The 15,547-nt window shown below is 39.6% G+C and overlaps 1 protein-coding gene and 1 long non-coding RNA gene across 5 annotated transcripts in view; one reads left to right on the top strand and one right to left on the bottom strand.

The window, feature by feature from the left end:
* Positions 1-14,032, top strand: part of C10H12orf56 (chromosome 10 C12orf56 homolog) — a 69,804-nt gene extending 55,772 nt beyond the window's left edge. The window contains 5 exon segments of the mRNA XM_033118059.1: positions 2,318-2,441; positions 4,520-4,594; positions 4,912-4,986; positions 8,493-8,671; positions 10,783-14,032. Coding sequence (XP_032973950.1) covers positions 2,318-2,441; positions 4,520-4,594; positions 4,912-4,986; positions 8,493-8,671; positions 10,783-10,894 — 565 coding nt within the window. The 3' untranslated portion in view covers positions 10,895-14,032.
* The window catches only part of LOC117029076 (uncharacterized), a 98,106-nt gene that overhangs the window by 62,520 nt on the left and 20,039 nt on the right, over positions 1-15,547 (bottom strand). The gene's annotated exons all lie outside the window — the stretch shown is intronic.

Here is a 15,547-nt window from a genome sequence, read left to right as displayed (position 1 = left end):
ACTTTCTGTGGCTCAGGAAATCTGAGCATAGTTTAGTTGGATCCTCTACCCAGTCTCACAAGTCTGAAATCAAGGTGTCATCTGGGGAGGCAGTCTCATCTGAGGCTTGGGATCGATCCTCTTCTAAGCTCATTTGGGTGGTTGCTGGCAGAGAAGTTTCCTACATAGAGACTCATGATGGCTTGCTTCCTGGCAGCCGAATACCTCTAAGCTCAGGGAAGGCGTAAGCTCTCTTTTGAAGGGCTCACCTGATTAGATCATGCCCACTCATGGCAATCTCCCTTTAACTCAAAAGTCAACTAATTGGCAACCTTAACCAAATAGGTAAAATCCTTTCTTCTTTCTCATCTAACGTAACAGTAAGAGTGATACCCTAACATATGTAGCAGTCCTGCCAAAATTTAAGGGGAAGGTACTATATCGGGTGTATATTACTAGGGGGCAGAAATCTTGGAAGCCATATTAGAATTCTGCCTATCACAATAACATATTATAGATTGATTTATGAGACTATGAGTTTGCTTTCAACGTCTGTATTTTAAAATATAATACATTCTTTATTTTCAGAATGAAACTAAAATTTAAATTTAGGTTAAAATTTCTTCTATTATTGGCCTGGTAGATTTTAAACTGAGTTGGCAGAAGGGGTAGATTACAAATTAAATTCCATTTGAGCAAATGAAAAAGCATTTATTTATTTCAGCATTTTCCTCTTTATTTTTTCATAAGTGGAGATTTTATTAGTTCAACCCGCTTCATTGTATTTTTCTTGAAATGTGCCATAATTCTTTCATATTTCAGTATTGTTATAATTGAATTCATATATTATCACAGCAAGTTACACAGAATCTGATCATTCCTTCCCTTGGCCTTAGATATGTGAAACTTCGAGAAGAAAATGCTGCTGAAAATAAAGGACTATAATTAAATATAACAGTGAATGGAATGTCAATTCAAAATTTATATCAGGAAAAACTTCTAAGTGGAGTGTTTTGTTGATTTTGGAAGGGTCTTCTAAAAGTAAGACTGGCCATTTTAAAAACAGCCTGAATAAAACATTAGCAAATATCCTGTATGACACATCCTGCTTTTTTTGAGAAATGTGCTGACATGATTCTTCTTTTGCAGATATAAGAACTATTAGGTTGGTGCAAAAGTAATTGCAGTTTTAAAGGTTAAAAATATTGCAAAAAGCACAATTACTTTTGCACCAATCTAATAGATTTGCTTTTTGAGTTGGAAAAAGAAAGGGAATGGTATTTTTATTAGAATGCTGATTGGTTCATCATGAACTTCTAAACATAGTGATAATGTTAAATGATTGTAAAAATATAGGAAGCCTCAAATATTACTAAACAAGGATTGTTTATAGTCTCCTTTATTCCATTATGAAAGGAATGCTTAGGGTTATAGAGAATTTTTATACAGTCCTAGCTGTAAATTCTTTTACTACTCCTACCTGTGAAAGGTACTCTGTTACTGTCTTCACTTAGGCAACTGTATTTCTTTGTTTTTTGTTTTTTTTAAATTAAAGTTTATTGGGCTGACAACTATTAGTAGTGTTTCCCCGAAAATAAGACCTAGCCGGACAATCAGCTCTAATGCATCTTTTGGAGCAAAAATTTATATAAAACCCGGTCTTATATTATACGGTATTAGTGTACATCAGTGGACTGCATTTGAAAGCAAAAGACTTGCATTTAATACTAGTTTTATTAACTAATAGCTAGTGGCCTTCAGGGGAACAGTAAATCCTGAAATGCTTTGCTGAAAAAAAAAGGGTGAAGAGTCAAAAAACTTGTGATTGAATAAGCATCTTAAGAAATGTTTCACACTGTTTCTGTGTACTGGAGACATACAGTACATATTAGCATGTTAAAGCCTCTGAGAAGTCCTGTAGTAAAGCTATCCAATTAACTTGGATAAATAAGTATTTCTCATTCCTCTTTTGAAAAGGGAATCTATTTTGATTATAATATTGCCTGGAATTAGTAATCTATAAAAAGCCCTTTGGAAAATACTGCTATAACTGAAATCACCCAAATTTCCTTTAAATCCAGATGTCTCAGCTTCCCAAGCTATGTGAACTTCTAGAACTATAATTGTTCTGAACCAAACGATCAAGAAATTATATTTTCATTTTAATGTCTTATCACCAGACATTTGTCTGCCTGCCCAAGGATCCCAAAGTTCAGTCAAGAATGGTCTGCAATGTTTTGTACTTTTAAGTATAACCATATACAATGTCTACAAACTTGGTTTCATTGTTTCTCTTTTCAGACTTTACTCATTAATTTCCTTTTATTTATTTTTTCAGGGGAACACTATTTAATCTCTTGGTAATTTTAACTAGCAAGCCCCAGATTCCAAAATCTTGTCCTGTGTTTGATATCCAGTTGAAGGCTGATTCAACTTTCATTGAGATGGCTTTTGATGCTGAGGTGAGATGAGCGTTTGGGGATAGATTAAATGTAATATATAGGGTCCCCGGCATCTTGTCTTCTAATATGGACCGTGACATTGTAGAATACAGACATATAATTAAATCAAAGAATAAATATTTTGCCAAAACTTAGATAGCTATTCTGTCAATATTAATATATCCATTTTATATAAATTATTTCTTTAATACACATATGTAAAGTATGTATATTAAGGAAGATAATTAGTATTCTGTGTATATTAGATAAATCTGTCTCTCTATAAAATATGTATATATATGTAATTCCATAATAGGGGTTTAATGGGTCAAAAAAGCACTGCCTTAGAGATTTTAGGGTTAGCTCTCTTGCCTTAGTTTATCATTTTCTTACCTACCTCACCTGAGTAGTGCGAACTCAGCAAGAGTTACTTCTTCTTCTAAGGTTTTACTAAAACATTAGAAATACCAAACTGCCTAGAAAGCACTTATTCTGAAAGAATAAATCAATTTATTATTAGTTTATTTTAAGCAGGCCAACCAGAATTATTTTTAAAGGATGGGACATGATTTGATAGTTCTTATACATACAGAGTTGTTTTAGAAACTCTTAAATTCACTGATTCACTCAATAAACATTCACTGAGAATCTATTATGAGCTAAACAGTGTGCTAGACAGTGGGGTCCAAACTAGAAGCAAAATAGGCACAATCTCTGTCCTCATTAGTTGACAGTATTGTTGGAGAGACCGATGTTAATCAAATATAACATGAATATACTATTACAGACTGTATATGGAGCATCAACAATCCCACTTTCAACAGTACAGTGAGTAGATTAGGGATTAAAGAGTGGGTCAGACGCAAGACTCAGATAGGCACAGCTCTTAAGAAGCTAGTGCAATCGTCCAGATGTGAGGGATGATATGGGCTAGAAGGAAGCTTTCCTTGGCCTTCAACTGGGACTAGGCTTTCTTTTTAGAGCTCTCCTAACTTCCCGTACTTTTCTTTCATAGCCCTTACCTCAGTTTGCCACTATGCATTTATTTATTTGGTGTCTGTTCTCCAATAGATTGTATTATACATTCCATGAGGGCAGAGACCATGCCTCTGTTGCTCTCTATTGTATCCCCAACACATAGTATGGGGTCTGATGCATATTTGTTGAATAAATAGATGAAAAAAAGAAAAGCGATGGTAGTTGTCAAGAGGATAGATTCCAGAAATTGTAGGAAAGTGAGTTGATAGGTTGATGTGGAAATAAAGTATGCAGATTAGATGACTTAGATTCTGGCGTGGGTGCCACGTAAGAATTACAGCACGAAGAGTAGGTTCAAAGGGGAAATGATGAGCTTGGTTTGGGGTTAGTTGATTTGATTTGCCTATGGTATTTCCATATGAAAATATCTAGTGTGCAGAATAGAAAGGTCCGAGTTTCTTGTTTTTGGACTTGCTGATCTTTTGCACCTAGGCTATTAGTGTAGCTATGAGAAGATCATATACATTTTTGTTCCAAGGTCTAATAGAGTGGGAGATTTCAAACTAGAGCTCTTCCTGGCAAAGAACACTAGCAGGAAAACTGTGTTGGCCTGTAGCATGTCCACAGACACTGCTTTCATGCACCAAGTGGCCTATGGGCTAGAAGACAGCCTCACCAACTGATTGGAGTTTTTAAGAAAAAAATGTCTCTAAGCCCTATATTTACTCGTATTATAGGAGTTATATATAGTTCAAGTTGCACATAAGCCGAAATTTCCCAGAGAACCTCCCATGTTAATTCTGGTGAGCACATTTTTACATTTTTGAAAGGGAGTTGTTGATCTGAATAATTTTGCAAATCAAGTGTGCAATTTTTGTTTGTATTCTGTGAGCTATTGTATCTTCTTCCTTAACGCACTTTCTTAGCCATTATTGCGTAGCCTTTTTATGAAGCTACTTTTTTGAGAATGAGTGAACCAAATAAAACAGGAAAATTGACCACACTACTTATATTTTCAGTTAATCAAAAACTCTTTTATAAATACCAGAAGGGAACCAGGAGAAATTACCATTTTCTGGCTCTGCCAATGATATTGCATTGATTATCATTTAAAATTCTAGTTACAGAGGCTTATCCTGGAATATACAAATACAGCTACAGCACTTTTATATGAGATACTTCTGGCCTTTCAGCAGGTACAATATATATATTTATTATACATATTATATTGTGTGGTTATTATATGTATCATACAACTATTACATAGATATATGATTATGTATTATATGATTAAGAATATACCTTTTTTTAAAAAATGCTTGTATTAGAGATGGTTTCCAAAACTTGTTGACTTAAATGATACTACTTTTGCTCTTAAGCACTCATCGACCCCATTTTCCCAAAGGATTTTAAAGATTTGATTAAGGATAAAAAAGTATCTGGGAAGGAATGTCGTCTTAGGTACGATGTGAACTTCATGAATATAACTTGTCTATTTCCTTGAGTCTTTTAGGGAAATCCTGGATTGAGATCAACCAAGTTTGCTATTAGCTGGATGATGTCCTTTCTACAAAGTCGTCCCCCCACAGTAAGTACTGAGAAGTAAAAGCAAAACCACCACTCAAGGCAAGTTAAACAGATGTGCTTGTGCTTAATTAATAAAACACAAATTATCTCTATAAGTACTCAAGTTTATAAAACAGAAGCAAAGCGTAAATCTGATTTTATTATATAATTAAAATGTTTTTATACTGGGATCTAAAGGTACTGAAATGACATCTTCATGTGATCTTTATTTCATGAAAAACCTTAAGATCTAGAGAAAACAGAATATTAAAGTATTGTCTGTACAATTCAGTGAGAAAAGGAACGTTTTTCTTAAACAGTAAGTATGAGTTGGCGAGTATGGATGCACGACTTGGGGTCACCCGGGCGCTGTCCTGCAGGCACCGTCCTAGTCCACACGTACCACCGCCTCTCCTTGGTATGACCGTCGCCCCAGCACAGGCTGTCCCTATCTTCCCACTGGACTGCAGTTAGAGAGATCCGTTCAGAATAAAAATCTGATGATGTTATCCCTTGCTTTAAATCTCTCACAATGCAATATGGGTCTCTTACTCATTGCCCACCCCCATCCCAGGACCTTTAGCACCTGTCTGTCTGTCCATCTGTGTGAACTGTTTTTCCCTCCTTTTCCCACCTACCGTGTTTCCCCGAAAATAAGACCTGGCCGGACCATCAGCGCTAATGTGTCTTCTGGAGCAAAAATTAATATAAGACCAGGTATATGTTTACTATATTATATTATACCCAATAATATATATTATATTATTAATTATAATATAATATTATACCTATATATTATACCCAATAATATATTATTATTACCATAATAATATTATAGTAAAATAAGACCGGGTTTTATATTAATTTTTGCTCCGAAAGATGCATTAGAGCTGATGGTCCGGCCAGGTCTTATTTTTGGGGAAATACGGTAGTTAACTCCTGCACATCCTTCAGGCCTCAGTGCTCTTTCTTGGGGTGCGTGGGGGACTAGGTCAGATTCCCCCATTATAAGCACACATAGTCATAGTAGGGCCTCTTCTTCCTTTCCTTCAGAGGACTTGTCACTGTTGCAGTTTACATTTGTGTTATTATTTGGTTCTTTCCTACCGTAACTATTAGTGTCTACACATATTCTGGCTCTCTCTCCTTCCAGGCACAGGATTCCAGGATTGTACTTCCCTTCCCACTTGAAATTAGATGGGTCTCTGTTCTTGCTTTGGCCAAAGGAATGTGAACAGAAGTAGCCTGTATCACTTCTTGCAGGAAGGTTTAGGGGCCAGTGCATGCTTCCCTGCACTCTCTTTTCCTTCCGGCTTGGTGACTGGCAACATTCTATATGGTGCTGAGTAACTACAAGGAGCAGAATCCCCTACCGAACTATTGGGGACACACAGTGTGAGCAAGTAATAAGCCTTTGTTGTTTTAAGCAAAGCATTGATATTTTGTGAGATGTGTTATCATAGCATAACCTACTCTATCATGACTGATCTTCCCCCCCAACAGACTCCAAGTGCCATGAGGGTAGGAGCTGTATCTGTTGTGCTAGGCACTTAATAGATGTTCAATAAAATATCTGAATTAATTCTAATAAAGGGTTTATTCCTTAATCTTTTCTCATCTCCCCAAACTTAGTTTCTCTTTATTCATTCATGTATACATACATTGAGTCAATATACATTTAATTGGAAATGTCTTCAAAAGATAATAATCCAAACTAAATTTTCATTGCTAATGGAGGATTTGACATGCGGTAATATATTCTTTTTCCATACACAAACACGCCCCCGTTGACCATCAGTGGGTTCCTGCTTTGAGCTGTTTTTCTAGAGTGGTGTTCAGTGTGTCCTAGGGAATCTAGATTCTCTTGCCAGATCCCTGTGACATACGTTTACAAAAACCTGGCTGGAGCCTGAGGGTCCACTTGTCAGTAGTACAGCCAGCTGCCTATACAGAGATGGGGTCCATGAACGTGGCTCCTTTAGCAGCACCCAGATTCTAACCAGTCTCACACCCACTTCGAGGACTGTCATTAATAGTCCTTCACAGCAACAGAAGCGCGTACGTGCAAGATGCAAGACCTTTACTTTTTCTGTGCAGTGGTTGCTGACCCTATCATCTGAACTGACATGTGAAATCTGGGGTCCTAAGGACTCCAAGCAACAGGAAAGCTTATCAACCTCTAGCGTTGGTTCGCTTCACCAAAGGAATTGAGTTGATAGGGCCAGTCTGTGACATAAAGTCAGGACGAAGAGTAGCAAAAAACCACAAACACTTGAAAGCTTCCAAATTAACCCAGTTCTCAAGAGTGTGGGTAGAAACAGACCTTTTGAAGAGAATTTGCAAGCAAGGCAACCGCTGGGCTCATTGACTACACCCACATGTTACTCAGCTCTGGCTGATTCTTTTACCCGGTTAGAGCATGATGCTAAAGAAATTAAAATTTTAATCCGCAAGCAGGCATTGCTCTGTTCCACTGCTCCACACTCCCTAACCTCCATCTGTTTACCTGACACAGTGTTTAGTCAACATGTGTAAATGGATCTGCATTGAAGGAAACCCACTTCCAACTACCTGCCCTATTTTGGAAGGGCCTGTAGCAATATCAACAGAAAAGGTGACACGTTTATTGACACTAACTTAAGGGCGTACAGAGTGACTTGCTGGTTATAGCTCGAAAGGGCACTAACACTCTCCTCCTGGTTTTTATAGTAGCCCACATTTATGGATAGTAGTTTGAACATGTGACACCCTCACCCCCCAAAACAAAGACTCGTGGAATCCATTGTTTTCATTTTTTAACATTTGGTTCTGTTGTGACTTACAGCCTTGTGTGTGTGTGAGAAGCAGGAGCTTCTCACATTATTGCTACTTCTTCCACTTTAATTTTCCCCTGAGAAATGACAAGGGACGTGCTCTCGATGAAAACCCCAGCTGACAGTGACGTCGACCTCACATGTTTGTGTCAAGCCAGGTTTTCTTTGCTTTCTCACTTAGTGTTTCGCAAGGTGTGGTCCGGGGCACAAATCCATCAGAATTGTTTATGCTAAATATCTGGAGGTAGGGCCCCGGATTCTGCATGTTTAGTGAATTGCCCAGGTGATTTTTACACATACTAAATTTTGAGAACCACTGCCTTCTAAGAACCTTCTTTGAAAGTCACAGGCAGTTTATCTCTGTGGGCCACTTGTTCTTAACAATAGAAGAGAAACCATCTTCCATAGGAGGCCATAGACCTTTCCGAGCTCCCCTTCTGTCTCCACTTCTGCTTTGAGTGTTCTCTTTCCCCTTTGGAGCCAAACTTCCTTGACAGTCAGTACTAGTCTGATCCTGCTTGTAAAGGGGCAACGGGTAAACCCAACTGGTCAATGGTCTTATGCTTGCTGAGTACCATGTCAGTGAAAATAGCACCAGGACACTGGTGTGCAGGTGGTGAGGGCTTCGGCCTACATTTCTAGTGGAAGCTCCAGCTGAAATAAACACTTTTATGGGTGGCACACAGCCTACATGTAATGCATTTTCCTTGTCTAGATTACTTTTGTGGCCAGTATTGTGAAGCAAGTGGTGAAGGGGCTTTCGGCTTCATTTCAGCTGCTAAGTCCCAGCCAGGCAGTTCTGTTTTACCAGCAGCTTTTCATCCTCAAGAGCTGTCTGCAGTATAGCAAGACGCTAGCTGAGTACATCAGGAGTGACTACGGAGAAGAGTTCAGGTAAGGAGAAGTCTGAATCTCATCTGCAGTAAAATCCACTCATTTCTGATTTTCATGCAAAACTGCAACACAGCCCATTATTTAGATTAAGTGACACTGGCAAATTCTGTTTTTTGATTTTAATAGTCTTTCACTTTGATCTGCAGTAAGGCAGGATTTGGGGGAGCTCTAAGAACCACTGCCATTTGAAATCTATTCCCAGGCCAGAAAAGTCTAGTAAAACATCAAACTCTCTTTGAAGAACTGTTTCTCACTCACTGTCTTTATAGCAGCTAACATCTCACAGAAGTTATAATGATTTTTAACGTGCTGAGAGTATTTAAGAGTAACAAACCCACTGAAGGGGAGAGATGAAAAATTATGGATTGTGAATTCAACTGAGTCATTGGGGAAAAACAATAGATAAAGGAGAAACAATGAATGCATATGGTTATTGTTTTTTTTTTGTTTGTTTCATTTACCCCTCTCTTACTCTCAAAAACAAATCAGTAAGGAAGAGCAGCAGTAGCACAGCACTGGTTTCATCAGCCAGCCTGTTTCGCACCTCAGGGGTTCCTACTTCTATTTATAGGCTGGCAAAGCCAAGTGCACTTAGCTGTACAGCCTTGCATTAGCACCTACCAAGGAGAGAAACCAGGCTGTGTCTGATTTAAGATGAAAAGGGTGCAGCAGGCATAGCTTTGCCTCCAGTTTGGATGGACACATAAAAGGGTATGAAGGCGTGCATCGTGGCCTTAGATGGGCTTTTAAAAGCTTTTCCACCCAATCGGTGGGTCCTGATTTTCTTCCATGTGCTTTTATACCATCGGTTCTACTCTGGCTCCTGAAAAAGGGTTTTGTTTGGCCCGCTCTGAGTTGGTCCACACAACCCAATTTTTTCCTCATTTTTTTTTTTTGAGGTAAAATTCATATATCATGAAATTCACCATTTAAAACATTTTAAAGTGTGCAATTCAGTGGCTTTAACACACTTTACAATGTTGTGCCACCATCACCACTATCAAATTGCAGAACAGTTTCAACACCCGCAAAGAAACCTGTTACCGATTTAAGCAGTCATTCCATATCCTCCCCTCCCCGAGCCTGACAACCACGAATCTTTCTCTCTCTGTGAATTTGCCTATTCTGGACATTTCATATCAATGGAATCATACAATATATGGCTTTTTGTGTCTGGCTTCTATCACTTAGCATAATAATTTCAAGGTTCACCCATGTTATAGCATGTGTCACGTAAACCAATTTTTAAAAATCAGTGACGCACATTTAAAAATCAGAGCAACTGGCAAAAATGGTGTCACACTTGCACATGACAATGGTTGGCAGAGCTCAACAGCAGCTACCCTCTTAGGTGATAACATACTGTTTAGTTTGCCATTGTCTCCTCTTTCTAGTCTTACTCTTACCCTTACTCCTACTATGTTACCTGTGGGCATTTAGGTTTGTGATTCTTGTTTTAAACTAGTGATTTTCAACTTGCCATGCTTAGAATCACCGAAGTAACTATTAGAAAATACTGATACCCAGGTCCCACATGTAGACATTCTGTTCCATTTGTCTGAGGTGGGGCCTGGGCATTGACATTGAAAAACTAAAATCCTCTCCAGGTAATTCTAATGTGTACTCAGGGTTGAGAATCAATTTTCTAAGCCATTCCAGGGACGGCTAAAGGGTTTCTCACTTTTATCTATTCTCCTGGCCTGTCCTATAGTTTCACTTAGGTTATGGGGACGAACCCTACTCTTCTCTCTTGACTCCACGGCTTGACTCTTTCATTTCATCTCCCTACTGAGTATTGCCTGAGCAAACAAGAAGCAGAACCTCAGCTCACACTGTGGTGAGGACAGCCTGGCTTTCTTATTAATGCTTTCATGACGGATACATTATTCATGAAATGCACTTGCTTGGCCGAAGCAAAGTGCTTCAGTGAGCTGAAAGATCTCCTATGTCACATGGGGGTAGGGGGAAGGGCTGAGCATGCTGGCTGAGTCTCGTGGCCGAGACTCCCACACCCGACACCCTTACGCCAGCGAGTGTGTACATACTGATGGGACCAGTGTAAAAATTCTTTTTTTAAAGCTCTCTCTTTTCTTTCTTTTTATGATTTGCAGGTACTTTATTCACATGTCGGCCTTGGAACAAAGGCTCCCACGGTGTTACTCCATCACCCAGCCTACCATTCAACTTTTTCATGAAGTTCTGAAATTGGTTGAACAGAAATAATGTGTGAAATGTTAGTAACTAAGTATAAAATGTTAATTGGGAGTCAACTTAATATTTATGAGAAACAGTTTTTGATTTATTTAGTACCTGGCCATCTCTTGTCCTGTCATCAAAGATTGTATTTGAATGTTCCATCAATCCCTTTCTAAGAGAAGTCCTTAAAGTTTTTTATCTGTCACAAAAAAGCTTTAAATACACTGCACATATAAAGTGGTGCTAAACACTAGTGTTTCTCTAAAAAAAAAAGAGTTTCTAAAGACATAAAAAACTATAAAGGGAACAGAAGCCCGTGGAGAGCAAGTAGAGAAAGTGCAACCCGATGAGATCTGTTGGTGTAGTAACGGTGAGTGACTTGAAGCCACTGAAATATCCAAAGATAAATGGTTGTGGAGTATAAACTACAAAGTGATCATTAGAGAAACGCTGAGCCATAGGACAACACCCTCGTTCTCCACCTGTCAAAATTCTAGTGACATAAATATTCATGGAAGAATGAGCAGAAGAACACAGGCATAAGAAGGTCAGTTCCTCAAGCATCCTGGAGAAAGATACTTGGACTTTCTTCAACAAAATTAAGTGCATTTTGCTACTCTGTTTCAGGCACCTGTGGGTTAACTCTCTTAGAGTCTCTATAAAAGAGAAATGGTCTATAAACAGTTATGCTCTCCCAACCATTGAAAAAAAAATGTCTTCACTATATCTTATGGCAATACACTAATTGAACCCAACAAAACCTCAACTTTGGTATCACTGAGAGCTATTGAATTTGGGCTTCTAAGAACTTAGGAACAGGACCCTCCATTCGACTTAGCATGATTTGAGGTAGGATCAGAGAGAAATCCACCTCCCAAGCCAGATTTGCCTACGTTGTGCAGTGGAGACAGAATTATACTCACTCAGGACATCTTTTCTGTGGTTCTGCCTGAGCCTAACCAGCTATGTGACCTTGACAACTCATGTCTCCTTTCTGGGCCTCCTCTCCTGTGTGGAAGGACGGGACTAAGAGTTCTCCAAGTTCTCTGCCAGCTCGTAACGTTTTCTGCTGGTGATAAGCCACTTAACACTAACCGACTAGTGCATTCCTCTGCTACCCTGGCTCAGTGGATGATTGTGCAGTGGCTCCAAATAATCCTGCTTTTTTCGGATCGAACATTTCCCTTTCAGCAGTCACCAACATCACTCTGCCAAGTGTCCAAGCCTTCTCCGCTGTCACCTATCAAGGACGACAAGTCTTCTACTCTGCAGTCTGGGGGCCGCAAGGGGAGCCAAATGGTGCTTATGAGTGTCCTGGGCTGTTAGATGGGGGACTGTGCCCAAAAGATGATCAAGCAGAAGAATACGAAAAGATTCTTGGGAAAACAGGCAAGCGACACTTCACACTGGACAAATGACGGACAGTGGGTTGACTACTGGTGAAAGTGGAACCTATCGAAGGACAAGGTACCAACTCAGTTCGTCTCAGCTTCCAAGCAGCGCCAGGGCTCTGGGCTAGCAGTGCAGGCTCTAGAGAGGGCTGCGGGTTTCTCTCCCAGGTGCCGTGTGGCCCATGTCGCCTCTTCTCTCCCGCTGCTCTCTTTGCTCTGAGCACACACTTATCTCATCTCTGGGAGCAAAAGCTCTGTCACAATGTACCTGACTCTTTCTAAGGCAGTAGCTCTTTTGGTTAAGTATTTGTCACCTTGATTTTCTTATGAACATGTCTATTCATTTGTACAGTCTGGAAGAGAGCGGACACCCAGAAATGAATGCTTTGAAAGGTTATCCTGCCATAGTGTCTTTCTTGTGTGTCTTCTGCATTGTTGCCAAAGCCAAGAAAATCACTAAATAATCCATCTCTATTAGTGGTCAGACACAGCTGATTGACTAAACATTGACCTCAACCACAAAATAATTATTTTTCAGGAAACCTCACTGTAGAAAAATTATGAATGTGAAAATCACATAAACACAAAGGAGCACCAAAAAGACAAGCACACATGACCAGTTTTCAGGCTGGGTGCAAGATTCTGGACTCTGACTACCTTTATAATACAAGCGTTGCCATTTACTGCACCCCCACAAATAGTACAGTCACAGCTGTACCATTAAAAACAAACATGTATATAATAGGGGGTAAGAACATGAGTTTTGAGGCCAAAATGGTTGAATTTAAATCCTCTCTCTGCACTAGTTTTGGACCTTGGGAAGTTACTTAACATCTCTAAGTGTCAGTGAAAGCAAAGATAATATCACCTCTCCCACAGGGCTGTTAGGAGATTTACATGAAAAGGTGTTGGTAAAGCACATAGTATGGTGTCTGGCGTGTAGTGAGGAATCAGTACATGGGATTCATTATTATTAAAATAATAACCCAAACTGGTGAGACATTAGAGATTAGTAAGTACTGCCCTTATTTTTTGGACCAACTTGGGGTATAGCTAATATACTCAGAGAGCCCTTGATCTAGATAGCATTGAAGAACAGATTCACTTAGTTATCAAATTGAAAATTCAGTTTTCCATTAGCAGGCATGTGATTTAATTGACAAGTGACCATTTCTATGCTCACCACCATGAAGGGGCACCATCACTGCAAGAGCGATGTGGGAAGTACTCTTCCTGCGGGGAGACAGAAAGCTTTCCAGTCATGTAATCTTTTTTCCACCCTTGACTCAAACAGCTAATTACTGATAAAACCGATGTAGCCATTCTGTACTTACAGAGTTCCTCATTGATTCATGGGGAGTGTCCAGAGGAGATAAATGAAGACTTTGTTCATTTTACTGAAGTCTAGATGATTTAGATACTATGTAAAGAGGGGAAAGCTTGAAGTTCCTACAATGGATAATGTATTTGACATATTTCCATTTGAACCTCACTCACTGGTAGCACCACTTTCAGTTGTCATCTGGTCAGACTGTCAGACCAAGCACTCCTGTGTCTGTAGAGCTGTGTCTTTTGGATCTGAAACTTTTCTCATTGGGAAGGCAGCATGACTCCCTGGCTAGAAATGTGGGTAGTGGAACCTGCTGGCTTCGAGTATAGATCTCTGTCAGAAAGACCTTGTTTTGACTCCTGCCTGTCTACTTACTTGTCATCAGACTTTTGGTAGGTTATTTAACCTCTTTCAGAACTTTATTTTATCAATTATAAGACAATAAAAAGCCTACCTTGAGAGTTTTTGTACATATTCATTCATTTATAGATAAACAAATACCGTGTTTCCCCGAAAATGAGACCTAGCCGGACAATCAGCTCTAATGCGTCTTTTGGAGAGAAAATTAATATAAGACCCGGTCTTATGTTAGGTAAGACTCGGTCTTATGTTATAGAAAAATAAGACCGGGTCTTATATTAAATTTCGCTCCAAAAGACGCATTAGAGCTGATTGTCCGGCTAGGTCTCATTTCCGGGGAAACACGGTAGCTCTGTGGCTAATATATAATGGGATGAACAATATGGCATTGTTTTTCAAGTTCAAAATAATATCTGCAATTTCATATGGTCCAAACAAAGAAAAACCCCTTAATAAGTAGTATCTATTATCTTAACAGAAACACTAACTTACTTAGTGAACTTCTACTTTAAATACATGTCATTTATTCCAATTTCCCAGATAATATGGCACTTGGTTATAATATGGCTTATTCCTAGACAGATTCGGATAAACCTTATATAAAATCACACAGTTCAATCACAAATTATTGAGTGAGCATAACATGCTTAAACATGTACACAACAGAACTTTAAATTTTCTTGATTGCCTTTGCCAACAAAAAGGTCTGTGTTTTCACCAGTCTCTCCTCAGTGACAGATACTTCATTTACTCCACTGCTCAAGAGAGAAATTTGAGAGACCTCCGTGTTGTCCCTTTTCTCTTCAGTCCCTAAACGTACCCCATCAGCAGTGCTTCTTGGAAAGTCCTTCAAAATGTTATCGGGAATCTACTGACTTCCCTTCATTACTGCTACTACCCTCAGCCAAACCTCCGTCACCTACTCAGTAGCCTGTTTAGCGACCCTGCTTTCACCCTGGACACCTACAATCTTCTCTCTAAGGTGAGTGATCTCTTGAACAAGAAAATCAATACAATGTCTGATTTAAAACCCTTCCATTGCCTCCCCTCACCGAGGATGAAATCCAGAGCCTTAACCATGGCCTCCCAGGCCCGTCATGACCTGGTCTCTGACTACCTCTGCGACCAAATCCAATCATTCTCATCCTCACGACTCCCCACATATATTGACCTTTGTGGTTCTCCTTCAAATTAATAGTCCCGTCCCCCAGGGTTCTTTCAGGCCCTGGAAACTCACACTAGCAAATGCTTTCCCCCAGATCTTCAAATGTCATGCCAAAAGAGAGCTGCTTGGACCATTGCAAGCAGCCTCCCACTCACCCACTTCACCGTATAACGTGTAAGTTGACTTGCTTATTCTTTGCAATGTAAGAGTTTCAGAATGTAAGTTCCAGGAGGGTCTGGCCCTCGCAGGTCTTGTTCAATAGCCTATCCCATCATCTGGAATAGTGCCTGGGACAAAGCGCCCCTTCTATGCTGAGTGGAGGAAAGCACCGAGGACACGTGTAGACGGGGACACAGAGAAGAGAACTGGCTGCCCTAGCTGCCACCTCACGGCAAACTCATGAGGGAGCCCAGCTGAGGCCTATGAAGGAACTG

This window comes from Rhinolophus ferrumequinum, chromosome 10 (assembly GCF_004115265.2).
Source record: "Rhinolophus ferrumequinum isolate MPI-CBG mRhiFer1 chromosome 10, mRhiFer1_v1.p, whole genome shotgun sequence".
Classification (NCBI taxonomy): Eukaryota; Metazoa; Chordata; class Mammalia; order Chiroptera; family Rhinolophidae; genus Rhinolophus; species Rhinolophus ferrumequinum.
Note: the sequence above shows the minus strand (reverse complement) of the source record. Positions and strands in the feature narration are given on the sequence as shown.